At 37.1% G+C, this 17,390-nt stretch overlaps 1 protein-coding gene across 1 annotated transcript; it reads left to right on the top strand.

The window, feature by feature from the left end:
* Positions 1–1,404: 1,404 nt before the first annotated feature.
* On the top strand, positions 1,405–17,280 carry LOC125254639 (sterile alpha motif domain-containing protein 9-like). Its single transcript, XM_048169343.1, has 3 exons — positions 1,405–1,551; positions 13,256–16,377; positions 16,475–17,280. Coding segments are annotated over exons 2-3 (3,024 nt in total). The 5' UTR covers positions 1,405–1,551; positions 13,256–13,355; the 3' UTR covers positions 16,477–17,280.
* Positions 17,281–17,390: the final 110 nt, after the last annotated feature.

Below are 17,390 nucleotides of genomic sequence, written 5' to 3'. Positions count from 1 at the left end.
TTTGCCTGTATCCTGACTACGACTCTGCCTGTCCCTTGCTGTTCCTGTTTGTTCCTGTTTTGACCCTGCCTGTACGACCACGCTCACTTTTAATAAAAGCATGCAAATGGATCCCAGCTCTAGTGACGAATCGTTACAAAAATGTATTATTATTATGATTATTATTATTATTAAGAGTAAATAAAACCATGTGCAAAGCACAGACAACACTAGACAAGCTCTAGACTGAGGGCAATATATACACAGAGAACTAGTGACCTAAACAAGGAACAGATGAATGAAGTCAATGAAACAATGAGTAACCATGACAACCAATGAACACCTGCTAGAAACCATGACAACCGAAGAGAAACATAGGAAACAATGAGATATAAATGGAAAGTCCATGAAAACAAAACTGAAAAGACAACTGAACGTGACACTTGAATGCATCTTTTGTAAGAAACATTCATGTTTGCTGAGAGAGGTATGTAATGAAACCTGTAATTACAGTCAGTCAAAGCCCCCAGAATGAGAACATTTCAGCTGCCTGAGATTCTTTGAGAGTTTGATGGTGTTTTAGTGTCAGTTTCAACTTCTTATAATCATGTGCGGTTAACTTTCGTTTTGCAGGAAAAGAAGTAAACTGGTTCTTAAAAGACATTAATAATTTCTGTGTGCAAATACATCAAACATGTTTTTCATTAAGAAAATGGAAAGTGCATGAATATATATTGACAGATTGTCAACCTGCTTTTTAGTGGGGTTTTAATTTAAGTTTAATTTCAACCTGCTCCAACATGCCTGTTAAACGTGTCATAGATTACTGAACTGGAAACAATTGGAAATATGAATCTGCAGGTAAGCATCTGAACTGCATATTGTTCAGAGAGATAATTTCTTTAAACGTCTGTTAACTCATTTTCTGAGGCCATTGATGTCTGTTTTCTAATCCAATCATTAGAAGTACTTTTTAGTTTATCAGAATATTGAACATTATTCTGTCACACTCACAGCTGTCATAACTTTAATTTTCAGAGAAATGGAATTACTTTTCTGAACACTGCTTTACGGAAAATCCTCCCTGACCTTTTCCCAGAAATCCATTTTTATGCTTTTCATCATGTTTGGTGTGGTACATATGGTGTTTTTTTTTTTTTTTTTTTTTGTTCATAATGGTTTTATAGATATAGCAGTTTTGAGTATAGTGTAGTATAGTATAGCATATTAGTTTAGTATGAATAAACATTTATTATATACATTCAAAATTCTCTTATGTTATTGTTTATTTATTTATTTATTCCAACAAACTTCCTCAGTCCAAAATCAGTTGGATTGACCATATGTATTGGAATATGTGTCTCTGCAAGAAAATATAAAGCAAATATATGCATTATAAATGTATAATAGGCTAAACATCACTTTCTCTTTGTAAGGGAGTCATTTATTTCACAACAGACAAAAGCACTTCAGGTGTAACAGGTTTATGACATAAAAGAGGTGTGATATTTCACTCAATAAAAGGTCTGTGTTTTATCTGCCACTGAAGAACAGCAGACTGTCAGCAGAACGGTAAGACAATTCACACAGTTTTAAGAAAAATATATTTATTTAAGTGTTGGAAATACAAGTGTACTTTAAACAGACCCTTTTCACAGACTGTGATGATGTATTTTTCAGCTCAACTAGCTTGGTATTTCTTTTTTTTAGGTTGGTTTTCCTTTTTTTTTTTTTTTTTTTTTTTTTTCTCCGACAGTGAATGTATAACACTACACTTTTGTTGTATTACCTTACACTGAATTACAGAGAAACGCTGCTGTGTTGAGCGAGAGGAGAGCATTTCTCTCTTCTGATCAATGTAATCAGTCTCTTTATATTGATTTCCTCTTTTGGAAAATCATAGAAACACTAGTTTTTTATTTTCATTTTTTATTTTGCTATTGGATTTGAAAACTAATTGAAGTATACTTCAGGTACACTTTTAATAATGTGCATTTAAAGACATTATACAGATATCATACAATACTTATTAATAATTATATTAAAACACATTTTAGTCTTAATAATAAGAAATGTGCATTGTGCAGTAAAGTACTCCAAATAAAGTTTAATTGTATTTTTTATATCAGCATGTTTTAAGCAATATGTCAGTAAATATGTTAATGGATCTCATACACTGTAAAAAATTACCGTGATTTTAACAGTAAAAGACTGTAAAAATGCTGCGGTGAAAAACTGTTAATTGGTTTACAGAAAGTTTCCGTACTATATACGGTGAATAACTGTAATAGATCTAACGGTACATTTAATGTAATTTTACGGTAAAATACCGTTAAATTCACAGTTTTTGAAAGTGAAAAATAACAATTCATTGTAAAATTTAGTGAAAAACCGTAAATTGACATTCCCACAATTCCCTGCGTGACACTTCACATTTGATATATTTTTGTTGAAATAACTCTGTTTCTTCTTAGTTTTTCTCATTTTTTTCTAATCAGTTATGTACATTAGGGTTTTATGTTACATCTAATGTTGTTAAATTAATGTTTATTGCATTTTTAAAATTTCATGCATGTTACCATGATGGTGTTTAGTGTGTGTGTGAATGACACTGTGTGCACCTTCTATATGTTAGTGTTGTCCTTCACCACTGTGTTTGGTGACTGTCAGTGTATTATAAAGGTACAAAACAGATATTAGTACTTCATTAGGTTGGTAAATTAACATTATATCAGTTAATGAAATATGTTATTTTTCCGTAAATTTTACTGGGATTTTTTTTACAGTGTACTGAAATCCAATGTTAAATATACATATTTAAAATGTAAAATTCACATGTAACTCCGTAAGTATGTTTACGGTTTGATGTCATTTTTACAGTATTGTTCTGGTAACCACAGCTGCCGGTATTTTTCCGTAGAAACAACGGGATTTTTTTTACAGTGTATATATATATATATATATATATATATATATATATATATATATATATATATATATATATATATTAGTACGAAATAAACATTAAATATTTTTATTTATTTTACTAGGGCACTCAAACATAGAAACAATAAAATGGATGAGTGCATGAGTAACTTAGTTTTGTAATGTCAGTTGTGATTTTGATGCAACATAATGTTTATAATAACCTCAAATCTTAATTTTACTTTGATGTAAATTCTCTTTATATTAAATCGTATTTTCACTTTGACATAATTTCAATAAAAAACGCAAAGGTAAGACAACTGGAACTCTTCTGACAAATGAGTTAAGAGGAAACAGCATCACTCACTAGACTTTAGTGAAAATGGGGGCTTATAAGCCTCAAAGCCATAATATTAAAGCACATAATATGATTTGACTGCGCAAGAAACCAATGCCAACAGTAACAGCAAAGAAATGTAATGCACTCACTAAATGAACTGGTGTCAAATGTTCATATATCTAAACAAATGCGTGTTACATTGTATTTGAATGGAAGAGCATACGCGGCTGCGGGCCAGGCTAATGGTGCATTGCACACTATGGCGGTGTTACAATACCAGACAGACCTGCTTAAGTGTATATGTGTGGTATCTTAACTGTGTTTATGTTTGTATGTAACTGCATTAAAGACAGGGAAAAAATGCTGAAAACATTTATAATAACATTTGAAAACAGTATTGTTCAGAAGTTACCTTCTCTCCCGATCCTGAACAAATCGCCTAAAAATCCAATCTAGCTTGTTTAGGAGGTTGGACCGCGCTCGTCTTGGGAGCGGGTATTCTCCTCCACGCGTTCTCTGGTGATTCATAATGACGCATGATTTCTTTAGAAATGCACTTTACCTATTTTTTTTTTTTTTTTTTTTTTTTCTTGTAACGCAAGTAACGTAATTTTATTGACATCAGTAACTGTAATCAAATTACATAGATTTAAAATGTAATGCGTTACACTACTGCGTTATCAGGAAAAGTAATTAGACTACAGTAACGCGTTATACCCAACTCTGTTTAAAATCCGAAACCGCTCACTCGTTCTCCGATTCACTAATCCCTATATAGTGTATGTCATCTGAGTGCACTATATCTGCAAAGAGTGAACGAAATGAAGTGAGTAAATTCGGAGGCTGATGTAGACTATAACTGTGCGTCGGAGAGCTGGAGCTGTCACAGAAACGGCTCAACACGTGATAAAACTAGGCCTACTTTTATCCTACATGTTATTTTATAAAATAATATTAATAATAATCTTGATGACTTTATTTTGTAATCATACATACCTGCCAGCTTTGTAGTTTAATCGACTGAATGGTTTGTCATGCTTAATATGTGTTCATAATCATTAAATAAAAAAAACGGCAAACAAAAATAAACATTAACAAGTGTACAATATTTCATATATTTATTAGTTTGTATTTCATATATTTATAAGTTATTTTTAGTTTGTTAGAATCTCACACTCACAGATGACATGGTCGTTGAGCGCCCTCAGGCGACTGTTATGATTGCATTTGAATGAATAAGCTACCTATAGATGATTAATGAATATTTTTAAGTCAAGTTGCTGTTTTCATACTTCTGTAATATTTTTCAGTCAATATTAAATTACAGAAAGAACTATGAGTTTCAGTTTGTTGCGTATTTTTGTAGGTTTCAAAGTAACTTGAATGTAAAGTAATTAGTAATCTGATTACTTTTTACATGCAGTAATCAGTAATGTAATCAAATTACAATTTTAATGTAGTAATTTGTAATTTGTAGTGGATTACTTTTTTTGAGTAACTTACCCAACACTGATTTTAAATAATTGTCACGATATTGGCCCACTCTATGAAAATGAACATAATTTGGAAATATTGGAAGTAATATTAGGAGTTTCGCTGTTTTATCTTTTGAAGTTCCTAAAGGTTTCACCAGTTTTCATAATGTTGATCAGCTAGAAATGATTTGATGTTCTTTGCTTTACAAATTTGCCGGGCAATTTGAATCTGGTTTGTCTTATTGCAAACGAATTTTGTTGCTTTAAAATCTAATGTGAATACATATTACAAAGCGCTCACCAAAACCATGTTTTGTATTGATTTACCATCTAACGAAGTTATCATAGTTGGTTAAATTAAGTCGTTGTGCCACCTACAGGCCTTTTGGGTGAATTGTAGGTTGGTAAAGAACTTGCAAAATAGCCATAGTTGCATTACTCTTTTGATAGAATAAACATGATTAATAATCGTGATTATAATTTTGAGGAACTGTGGCACTGGCTGTCGTGTCGATGAGGCCTTCACAGTGGATGATCTAGTCGACTCGATCTCTGCTGATACTTCAGGGCTGCGTTGTGGTCGTGTCAAGGCGCCGGTCCTCGGTCTCATCTGGATACGGCCCGAATCCGGTTGACTACGGTAAACCTCGGGATAAACAGAAAGACTAATATTAGCGTAGATGCCATTCTTCTTCTGATGTAACGAGTACATCTGGTGTTATAGGAAGTGTTCCCGGTTCCGGCTGAACTAATTTATGCAGCCTAATAATCCTTTAACGGATTTGAAAATATAAATTTATAATGTGTTATGTGTATGCCAGGTTAAAGAGATGCGTTTTTAGTCTAGATTTAAACTGACAGAGTGTGTCTGCTTCCCGAACAATGCTAGGAAGATTGTTTCACAGTTTAGGTGCCAAATAGGAGAAGGATCTACTGCCTGGGGTTGATTTTGATATTCTAGGTATTATCAGCTGGCCTGAATTCTGAGATCGCAATAAACGTGAAGGACTATAATGCATTAAGAGCTCGCTTAGGTACTGGGGAGCTAAACCATTTAGTGCTTTGTAAGTAATGTAGGGTATGCACAGTCTCAAGGATAAGCAGGTCCCACCATAAACTGTGTTTAAGTCTCAATTCGCGGAAACTTTGGTTTGTAAATCTTACATTGATTCCGGACCGGCAGACACTAATGGATCACGAGACTCTTTTTTATGACTATTTCGATAAGTCCCAAACCTCTCCTCTGTGACTTCAAAGGAGATGCGAACACCACGGATCGGGTTTCGAAAGACAGGCCCGAATTCCAAACGGTCATAAAAAGGAAAATACACGCACGCACCCACAGACACACACACACACACACACACACACATACAAAGCCCTACATAAAGACTGTATACACAAATATTATACCTGCAAATATGAATGTATCTGCCATTGTAGTGCTCGCTGCATGTATGTGTTACTAGTGTAGAATCGTAGAATTGACTGTAGTAGGTTAGTTTTCATGTTAAACGATAGTAATAGAGTGTAAAGTGTATCTTCTTTATATGACGAGAGACACCTGTCGAGTTTGATCTCTCCGTAAAGCTGTGAATCCGAGCTATTCACTCATGTACGTTACATTTCTGTCAAATGCATTGTTCAATGTTTAATAATACTATGAAGAAAATGCACTGATTCAACATACCATAAATTAATTCGGGAGACAGGACAAAGGAATGTGGAAACCCGCCAAATTACAACGCTAGCATTGGAGGACGTTATCAAGAAGGCGTTCTGGTCTGTTGTCTTTAAAACACCATGACACGCGTCTTTTCGATGCACAAGTTCTTCTGCACACGTTCCTGCTGTAGAGACGGACTCTCTTCTTTATCTTCCGGTCATCTTACTTCCAGTTAGGCCTTCGTTTGGAACGTCGCTGAAAATCACCTCCTGAAGGACCAACCACTACTTGTGTACATTTATCCGTATAACCTTTGTATTACCCGTTCTGTATATTAAACATATCATATCCACGCTTTTGTTCACTTGCTCCTTCAACCACAACCGAGTCACTTTAACGTTCTGATTCTAATACCCTTGCTTTACGTTTGGATGCTATCCTAGAAATTTATCCTTGTGGCCACAGGGTAATATTTCTGTCGTAATAGTCTGTGAACTTATCGGTGTGCTGGACGGGCCGGTAGTTCTCTACATAATTATTAAAACAGAACTAACCATATATGTGATTGATTATAATTCGTTGTAGTTAATTTACCATATATGGTTAATTCCCCCTTGGGTTGGTATGTGCATAATAATGATTCATAAGACTATATTAATTAGTATATTCATATTCCACCCATAAATTGATTAATAACTGTACAAATCGTCACAGTAATTAACAAGATTTTAAAATCTATACGATGTTTAACAGGAAGCCAATGCAGTGACGACAGAACTGGGCTAATATGGTCATACTTCCTAGTTCTAGTAAGAACTCTAGCTGCTGCATTTTGTACTAGCTGTAGTTTATTTATCAAGCGGGAGGAACAACCACCCAGTAGAGCGTTACAGTAATCTAACCTTGAGGTCATGAACGCATGAACTAACTGTTCTGCATTCTTCATTGAGAGCATATGCCATAGTTTAGATATATTTTTAAGATGGAAGAATGCGTTTTTACAGATGCTACTAACATGGCCTTCAAATGAAAGATTGGTATCAAAGAGCACACCCAGGTTCCTAGCTGACGACGAAGACTTAACAGAGCAGCCATCAAGTGTTAGACAATATTCTAGGTTATTACGTGAAGAAGTTTTCGGTCCAAAAATTAGAATCTCTGTTTTTTCTGAATTTAGTAGTAGGAAATTACTGGTCATCCAGTTTTTTTTTATATCAGCTATACATTCTGTTAATTTTGTGAATTGGTAAGTTTCGTCAGGGCACGAAGAAATATAGAGCTGAGTATCATCAGTGTAACAGTGAAAACTAACGCCATGCTTCCTAATGATATCTCCCAAGGGTAGCATGTACAGAGTGAAAAGCAACGGTCCTAGTACTGAGCCTTGCGGTACTCCATATTTAACTTGTGATTGATATGACATCTCATCGTTTACTACTACAAACTGATAACGGTCAGATAAGTATGATTTGAACCATGCCAATGCAATTCCACTAATGCCAACATAGTTTTCAAGTCTATTTAAGATAATATTGTGATCAATAGTGTCAAATGCAGCACTAAGATCCAGTAACACTAATAGAGAGATACAACCACGATCTGATGATAAGAGCAAATCATTAGTAACTCTGACGAGAGCAGTCTCAGTACTATGTTACGGTCTAAATCCTGACTGGAAATCCTCACAGATATTATTTATTTCTAAAAAGGAACATAGTTGCGATGAAACTGCCTTTTCTAGTATTTTTGACAGAAAAGTGAGATTTGAGATCGGCCTGTAATTGACTAATTCTTTAGGATCTAGTTGTGGTTTTTTAATAATAGGTTTAATAATAGCCAGCTTAAAAGTTTTTGGTACGTATCCTAATGACAAAGATGAATTAACAATATTAAGAAGGGGATCTATGACTTCTGGAAGCATCTCTTTCAATAGCTTAGTTGGTATAGGGTCTAACATACATGTTGTTGATTTTGATGATTTAACAAGTTTAGACAATTCTTCCTCTCCTAAAGCAGTAAATGAAATGAATTTTTCCTCAGGGACACTACAATGCAAGGTCTGACACGATACTGTAGTAGACGGTTGCATGGATATAATTTTCTGTCTAATATTATCAATCTTGTAAGTAAAGAAGTTCATAAAGTCATTACTGCTGTGCTCTTTGGAAACATCAGAAGTTGAAGCTTTATTTCTTGTTAATTTAGCCACTGTATCAAACAAATACCTAGGGTTGTGTTTATTTTCTTCTAAGAGTTTTGAAAAATAGGCAGATCTGGCAGTTTTTAAGGCCTTTCTGTACTCAATCATTTTCTCTCTCCACGAAATGCGAAATACTTCTAGTTTTGTTTTCTTCCAGCTACGCTCCATTTTTCTGGCTGCAGTTTTTAGGGCCCGAGTATGCTCATTGTACCATGGCATTGGATTAAATTCCTTAATCTTTTTTAAACGCAAAGGAGCAACTGAATCTAATGTGCTGGAAAAGACAGAGGCAATAGTTTCTGTTGCAACATCGAGGTCTTCTAAGCTGTCTGGTATGCTAAGGCGATGAAACTGATCAGGAAGATTATTTATAAAGCGATCTTTAGTGGTAGAAGTGATGGTTCTACCATATTTATGGCAGGGAGGCAGTTTAGCCGCTTTCACCAAATGTAATATACACGAGACTAGATAATGATCTGATGTCGTCACTCTGCTGCAGAATTTCAACGGCATCAATATCGATTCCATGTGACAATATTAGATCTAAAGTATGATTACGACAATGAGTGGGTCCCGACACGTGTTGTCTAACACCAATAGAGTTTAGAATGTCTGTAAATGCCAATCCCAATGAGTCTTTTTTATTATCTACATGGATATTAAAATCACCAACAACAAGGACTTTATCTGCAGCTAGTACTAACTCTGATAGAAAATCAGCAAATTCTTTAATAAAGTCTGTGTCCTGGTGGCCTGTATACAGTAGCCAGCACAAATGTCAGCTTACATAATGTTACGTAAAGCACCATCACTTCGAAGGAATTATATTTGAAAGACTTTTGACTAATACTGTAAATATTACTATAAATTACAGCAACACCTCCCCCTTTGCCTTTCTGTCGAGGATTGTGTCGATAATCATAACCTTGAGGGCTGGACTCATTTAAAGTAGTGTAATCGTCCGGTTTTAGCCAGGTTTCTGTCAAACACAGCACATCTAGATTATTGTCTGTGATAATATCATTTACAATAAGTGCTTTTGAAGAAAGTGATCTAATATTTAACAATCCAAGCTTTATCATTTGTTTATCATTATTATCTCGATTTTTTATTTGTTGAACATCAATTAAATTTTTTCCATTAAATGGGTTTGGAAGTTTTTTTTTTTTTTTATTAATTCGGGGTACAGACACAGTCTCTATGTGATAATATCTAGGTGTAAGAGTTTCTATGTGTTGGGATTTATCTGACTTCTGTAACGTGAGGCAGCTAGCAGACGGTCGGTTTAGCCAGTCTGTCTGCTTCCTGACCTGGGCCCCAGTTTGTCATGTTTCAGCTCTAAGACTATGTGCCATATTACTAGAGAGAAGAGCAGCACCATCCCGGGAAGGATGAATACCATCTCTTTTCAACAGGTCAGGTCTGCCCCAAAAACTTTTCCAATTATCTATGAAACCTATATTATTCTGCCGACACCACTTAGACAGCCAGCCATTGAGTGATGATAATCTACTAACTATCTCATCACTCCGACGAACAGGAAGGGGACCAGAGCAAATTACTTCTCCTGACATTGTACTTGCGAGTTCACACACCTCTTTAATGTTAATTTTAGTGATCTCCGACTGGCGAAGTCGAACATCATTTGTGCCGACGTGAATAATAATTTTAGAGTATTTACGATTAGCATTAGCCAGCACTTTTAAATTTGCTTTGATGTCAGGTGCTCTGGCTCCCGGCAAACATGTGACTATGGTGGCTGGTGTCTCTATTTTCACGTTCCGTGTAATAGAATCACCAATAACTAGGGCACTTTCAACAGGATTCTCAGTGGGTGCGTCACTGAGTGGGGAGAACCTGTTTGATGTTCTTAATGGAACGGAAGAGTGGTGTTTTCCGCGACTAGGCCGCCTTACCGTTACCCAAGTGCCCTGCTGCGCGGGCTCTACAGCCAGAACCGAACAATGTACAGAGTTCACTAAGCTAGTCGCATCCAAAACAGTATCTGAAGCCCCTGCATTCTTACTATCCTCGATTAAAGTTTGGATGCGTGTCTCTAATTCTGAGATTCTCTCTGTCAGCCTGACTATTTCCCTACATTTATGACATGTAAATCCCTCGTCGCTGACAGAGAGGGCTATGCTAAACATGTGACAGATGGAACACGATATAACACTGGGAAAGGATGACATGACTCACCGTGTTTGTAGACTGATCCGAGTTGCCACAGCTGTTTGATGTACGCGTTGGAAGAGGAGCGCGCGAGACTGATGACAAGTTAAACAAGCTAGCGAGATGCAAACGCGTTGTATCAGCGATTTAGATTCGAAGATTACAAGCTGGCGACGTCAGATTAATGTAGTGGGCAATAGTATATATATAAAGTAATGATAATATAAGCAACAAAAAGTAAGAGATTCAATAAAAGTAAGAGAAAACAAAGCTATATGGACATACAAAACACTGAGCAGCGAGGCAGAGAGGCAGACCTTTGCATGATGTCTGGCTGACGTCATGCAAAGAGAGAGAAATGTTCTGCTCAGTGCGCCAGTGTCGCCCTTAAGGCTTTTCAGCACATCCGTTGAGAAGTTTAGAGAGTCGAAGGCACAGCCTTTAAAAAAATTTGTGTTGTGCCATGCCAGACCAGCGGCACTCGAGCCCCTCCTCCCGAAGCGAGGAGTAAAGCTCAGACAAGGTGTGATGCTTGGAAGGGTAAGAAAGATCTATTCAGAGCAAACGCTCTGGTCAACAGCCTATTGCTGAAGGGGGAAAAAAACAACAGCAAAAAACATCTTCCCTCTTGCCTTTCCTACAGGGTTTTCAAAATAGGCAGTTCCTTCATAAGTATTATTATTAGGTGAAGCTGTCCCTTAGAGAGCAGAGTGTACTTCCTCCCCCAGTTTTCTGGGGCTCTATTCTGAACAAAAATTTCCTTCACATTTCCTTCAGAACTTCTCCACCTCTGAGGGGGTGCTGGCTTCCTCACCCTTCATTCAGGTTTAGTAAGTGGGAAGCACCCTTGAATGTGTCAGGGGACGGTTTCCTCAGATATTTATTAAGCATTAGGATGCCCCCTTGATGCTTGTAGTACTATACAATGTTTCCTCTTATCTAGGCAGAGCGACTATCTCATTTGAGATTTTATATTGAGTGGTTCTCCTATCATGTCCTTCAGGTCATGTACATGAACACGAGTCCTCTGTGTTTAGATCACATAATTTGTGAGAGTGAGACTCCTGTCCTCAGCTCTCACAGATATCCACCTTTATGCCCTTGTGAGAGGTAGACTTGCCTGAATTTTCATCTCTTCCTATTGGTAGCTTTTTTTTTTTTTTTTACAGACAGGGTGGAGTGTTTGTATTTCTAGGTAAAATATTCCCCTGGGGTGGTTTGAGGATCAACTAGATCCCCCTAGATATAGGTGACAGGCGAGGGGCTTCTATTGTTTCCCTTTGCCATTATTCCCTTAAAGGTATGCTGGCTTGGTTGACTGGCATTACCACACCTTTGAGCTCTTTTGGGAAGTATTATCCCTGGTGAGGAAAATACGAATGGTGTAAGCTACTTCTTTGTATAAATCAGAGCTTGGGTTTTGGCTAACTAACAGTTCGTGACAGACCTGAATGAGGAAATCTGACTCCTTTTTTAAAGCAGCACCAAGCAGCACTTTTGGCGGTTAATAAACAGAACTGCATGTGTCTTGCGGAAGAACGTTGTAGTCGGTGCTACTTCTCTCTGTTTATGTCTATGACGAGTCACGCAGGTACTTGTGCTACTCCACAGTGATACGACCCAAACTTGTCAGAAATAATTGGAATATAAACACTTATTATAGGTGTACCATAGTGATTTAGGTTAAGACAAAAAAACGTTTTGGAAAATGGATTCATGATGTACTTGCTCATTATAAAAATTTTGTAAATTTTGAACACAAAAAAGTTACACAGTGTCGCTATAAGACTTAATTTTGGTGGGGATGGGATCAGGAAAGGTCTGTGAGCCGGGGCTCAAATTTGGGTCGTCCGTAGCACAACAGCACTATTTGTCGGCACACTTCCCACGAGGCTATCGGTGCCGACTGACTCCAGCTTTTAATTCCATTGATCCTGGTTTTGGCAACAAATTAGTCAGTCATTCCCTGTGCATTGCCATTTCATTCCTTATGGTATCATAGGATGCAATGCGAGTTCCCATTGGAAAGTGAACGTCTCAGGTTACACATGAGAATCTCATTGCCATGCTTGGGGCTTGACTGCTCATGTCTCCTTCAGACAAAATATATAAATAAATAGAGTAAAATAAAAGCTGATGACGTATACTCCAGGTGCCCTTTTTTACTCATGGTCGCACTGCTAGTGACGTCACAGACTGTTGTCCACCAATGTCATTGTCGCATTTGAGTCATGGCTTCAGACACGGGTCACACTGAGGCATTCACCATAGTGTCCTAGGATGCAGTGTCTTTATCCCCTTCTCAGGGATCCATGGTTACATGCATAACTCGAGACATTTTGCTCTCACTCAGCAAACCTTCCATTATTTTATTATTATTATTATTATTATTATTATTATTTTATCCTTGTTATTTTGTTTTTATCCAGCCATTACTTGTCTTCATTCTGGCATGAGAAATATACTTATCCCATTCTTCATCGTTTCTGTCTCCACAGCTCTGGAAAAAGGACACAGGAATTTATCGACAATTTTTGACACTGCTGTCACACAAAGATCTCTATTCTAACTGCAATAAGACAAAATAAAACAGGATTAATGATGTACCAATTACCTTCATGCAATCCCAGTAAAACAATCTCAATTCCAACTGAACTTAGAGATTCACTATCATGCCTCGACATTGTATGGTCCAATATCTTTGAGACTGTTGACTCAAAGATAAATCCAGACAGAGCTAGACAGTATGAGGTTGACTTTCTCCAAGGAGCCCCACCAACATGGCCGAATTTTGACAAATCAGCAAACTTACAATTGGTGGAAAGGGACGGCTTTAATGATTTAATACAGTTAATTGAGGAAAAAAGAGAAAAAAGCTGTCTCATCACTGATGTTTCTTTACAATACCAGCCTGGCAGTGGAGGATCAACCCTCGCCATGCAGGTGCTTTGGCATTTCCGGAAAGATCTCAGGTGTGCCAGAGTGATCGATTCTGACTTAGACACCAAAAAGCTGTCGAAACAAGTGGTGGACCTTTTTCTGCTGTCTAATGAGAAACATGCAGAACAAGATCGGAAAACTGTGCTGCTGCTGCTAGACACCAAGGAAAAGATGGACAATGATCTGCCTATCAAGAATGATCTCTGGGAAAACCTGATTGAAGAAATACATAATAGAGGCATCAGTACTCAAACTCCAGTTGTGATCATTTTGAACTGCAGCACTGCAGACTTCAGTCTAAACGACACACTGATTCTTGACTCCAAACTCTCTGAAGAGGAAATCAGACAATTCAAGGAAAAACTGCTGCAACAGATCCGACTACAGAGAAAAAGCCAGTGGGAAGTTACAACCATAAATCTGTTGTACCACAAAGACAGCAGTGTATCAGCAGTAGTCAGGGAGGTACTGCAGGACCTGAGGGAAGAGTTCGCCTGTGAAATCCTGACAGAACCATTCACAACAGAGATTACAGAGAATAAAGAAAGGTTTACAAGACAGATTGAAGATATGGCAAACAAACTGCATGGAAAATATGAAACACATAAAAAACCTGTGCTTCTCCTGTTGGATCACAAGGATGATAAGTCACTACGCTACTTATTAAAGAATCTGCAGTCAAAGCTTCAGCGCTCTGATCGACCTGACCATCCTGCATTCATCTTTATTAATGCTGTGAAGAAGAGCGTTGTTCGAGCGCCAGGCCACGTGAAGCTGAAACTGGAGCTCTTACCAGATGAGAAGGAGAAGTTTGCTCAGAAAAGGCAGGAGATTGAAAAGAAACACAAGAAAATATCAAAAACGTTTCATGCATTTTACATAATGCAGGGAGGTTTCCAGAAAGAGGATGCAGAGAAAGTCATCACAGAAGAAATGGTCAATCACATTGGAAAAGACAAACAGTCGAGCAGCACAAGACTTCTCAGTTTTTTGGCTTTGATAAATTCATATGTCCCAGGTTCACACTTGTTGAAGCCTTTGTGCAAGAAATTCATTGAGCAAACAGAATGGCCCACTGATGAGGGAAAACCTTCAGTGGAAATGATAATGAAGCCTTTCATGGATCTCATAGTCATTTTCTCTGATGGAGAGCAAAACTGCATACGTCTGAAACATCCCATGATCGCTGATATGTGTCTGAAAATGTTCACTGACAACAATCTGACCAGATCTGACATTACTCTTGACTTCTTGGACTTCATGGTTAATGGAAATGTGAGTAACTATGGGCAAATCTGCAAGAGAATGTTAGTCACAAGACCAGAGGGTCTGATAGAAAAGGAGAAGTTTTCCAGACTGATTCTTGACATCATAAGGGAAGGTAAAACTAACAAATGCATCAGTTTGTTGGAGAGGGCTTCAAATTTGTTCTCCACAGACCCTTTTTATCCTCAAGCACTTGCACGTTTGTATTACATTGGGGTAACGGAGGAAAACAAATATCGTAAGGCAGAAAAATGGGCAAATGAGGCCATTAAAAGAGACCCCAAAAAATCTTATATTAGGGACACACTGGGGCAAGTTCACAAAAACCACCTGCGGAGTGAAGTTAAAAAACCATGCACAAACATAGACAAAATGTTGCTCATTGCACAGTCTGCCATTGATGCATTTAAATGTGAAGAGAAAGCAGCTGAAGATGAGTTAGATGGTGACACCAAATTCAATAACAGGGGCCACTTTGGTTTTCTGCAGGTTTGCAAGGAAATGTATGATTTAAAGCCCTTAATAAGTCAAAATAATCATCTTCAACAAAAATACCATGATTTCATCAATGGTCTCAGAGCTGAAGTTGAGTCGAAATATGACTTCTTTGAATGCTACCTGACATTCTCAAGACTAAGCAACAAAAAAGATGACCCAGATTACATTTGTCAAGATGTTGAAGATTGCTACAAGCGATATTTTACACAGGGAGACCAGAATGAAGAAAATACCCTCAATGAGAAAAAAATGAAGTCTTTTGGAGGACTGCTTCATTTCCTAGAGTCTGACATTCATGTGCTTGAACTGAATTTGATTGCAATTGAAAAACTCCAGTCCAAAAATGAAACCCAAACCATTCTCTACATTCTTGCCAACATCATCTTAAGTCAGTCTGATAAACCATCTGAAAAATCACAAGAGCTTCAGGACATGTTACAGAAACTCTGGTCGACAGAAGCTCATGGCAGAAGCCCAGAGTTTTACCTCTTGATGCTTTTGCTCTTTTGGTCTCATGAAGCAAAGCAAGAGAAGGAAAACCCTCCAAATTTTGAAAACTATGTCAAATATATGAGTCAGTCATACGAGAGGACGTATCAGAAATACCTTCACGGTCGCCACCTGGTACCTCTGTTCTTCTATGGGAAAGGAGAAGGCTTGCAGATACTGGTTCACTCAAAGCTAGATAAAACTGATCTGGATCTCCTCGCTGAAGGAGATGGAAGTGTAGAAATCAAATGTCTTCAGCGTATCGATGGGAAGGTGGAGGATCATAAAGTGTTTGCTGTTAGAAATGGGCAACAGATTCCAGTCGTCGCTCACAATCGGGCCAGTGTGTGCAGACGAGGCCAAGTGTCGTTCTACCTCGGCTTCACGATCAGAGGACCCGTTGCCTACAACATCAGATATCAGAACTGTAAGTAAAGCAATGCTTTATATTTCAGACTCACAAAACACATTTCATATTTGTATTTTACGCTCAGTGAAATATTTTATCCCTTTTTTCTCTGCAGAGTTCATGGATGATCAAATGCCGTCATTCAGAGTATAAATCTCTTCATTGACACTGGAAATGCTCAACAGTGCGGCTCATACAATGACAAAATGAGAAAAACATTCATCTTTCTTCTCAGATATGAATACAAGACTGTACAAGAACGAGACAACCTTAATGTTTATATGATAATATTTAGTGTGATTATATTTGAATTGCACTGTATGATTTAACTCTTCGACTAGGTGAATGTGGGACCAAATTTATAAACTCAAATGTCAAAGACAAAATTTTAAATGTCGTCTTAATATTTTTGTTTCTATGTTCTGAAGAAAGAAATGTGTGTGTTGGGTATTATCCAACAGACAATTAGATAATAATTATTAGTTGTAAGTAGACTTCAGTCATGGTACTGAAGTCCCTCTACATGCAGAATGTGGCTGTAAAACATTACAGCAAGTCCAAAATAAGTAATTACATAAGCTAAATTATGTCTAATGGTGATTAGATCTGTATTGTTCATAATCACAATCTTACCACATGTTCTGTTCTGACTCAAATGCTGGTTTAAAACCAGGTAAAAGGTTTTCATGTTTATCTTATTAGTCTAATTATTATAAGTAAATCGAAATATGTAACAATAAAGAAGATAATTACCAATGAAACAAACACTGCCCATCCAGTCGTCCAGTTTTCCTAACTTAACCCTCTACTGCACACATGTTGATGGCACATGAAAAAAAAAAATATTCCACATAATTTTTTGGTTCATTTGGGAACATTTTATTGATTAAAAAAAATATTTTTTCGTTGCCTCAGGGCAACGTTGTGCGACAATGGTACAGAGTCATAGAGAAAATTATCATCAAAATCATTAAGTAAAAAGGGAAAAACACTTGAAAGACATTGATATAATGAATTTGATACATGCATAG

The sequence above is a fragment of the Megalobrama amblycephala genome, linkage group LG19 (genome assembly GCF_018812025.1).
Source record: "Megalobrama amblycephala isolate DHTTF-2021 linkage group LG19, ASM1881202v1, whole genome shotgun sequence".
Lineage (NCBI taxonomy): Eukaryota > Metazoa > Chordata > Actinopteri > Cypriniformes > Xenocyprididae > Megalobrama > Megalobrama amblycephala.
The sequence above is the reverse complement of the archived record's forward strand: the minus strand, read 5'-3'. Positions and strand labels throughout refer to the sequence as shown.

What these genes read in the sequence shown, in the direction of transcription:
- LOC125254639 (XM_048169343.1), top strand. Translation starts at nt 13,356, where the DNA reads ATGATGTACCAATTACCTTCATGCAATCCCAGTAAAACAATCTCAATT.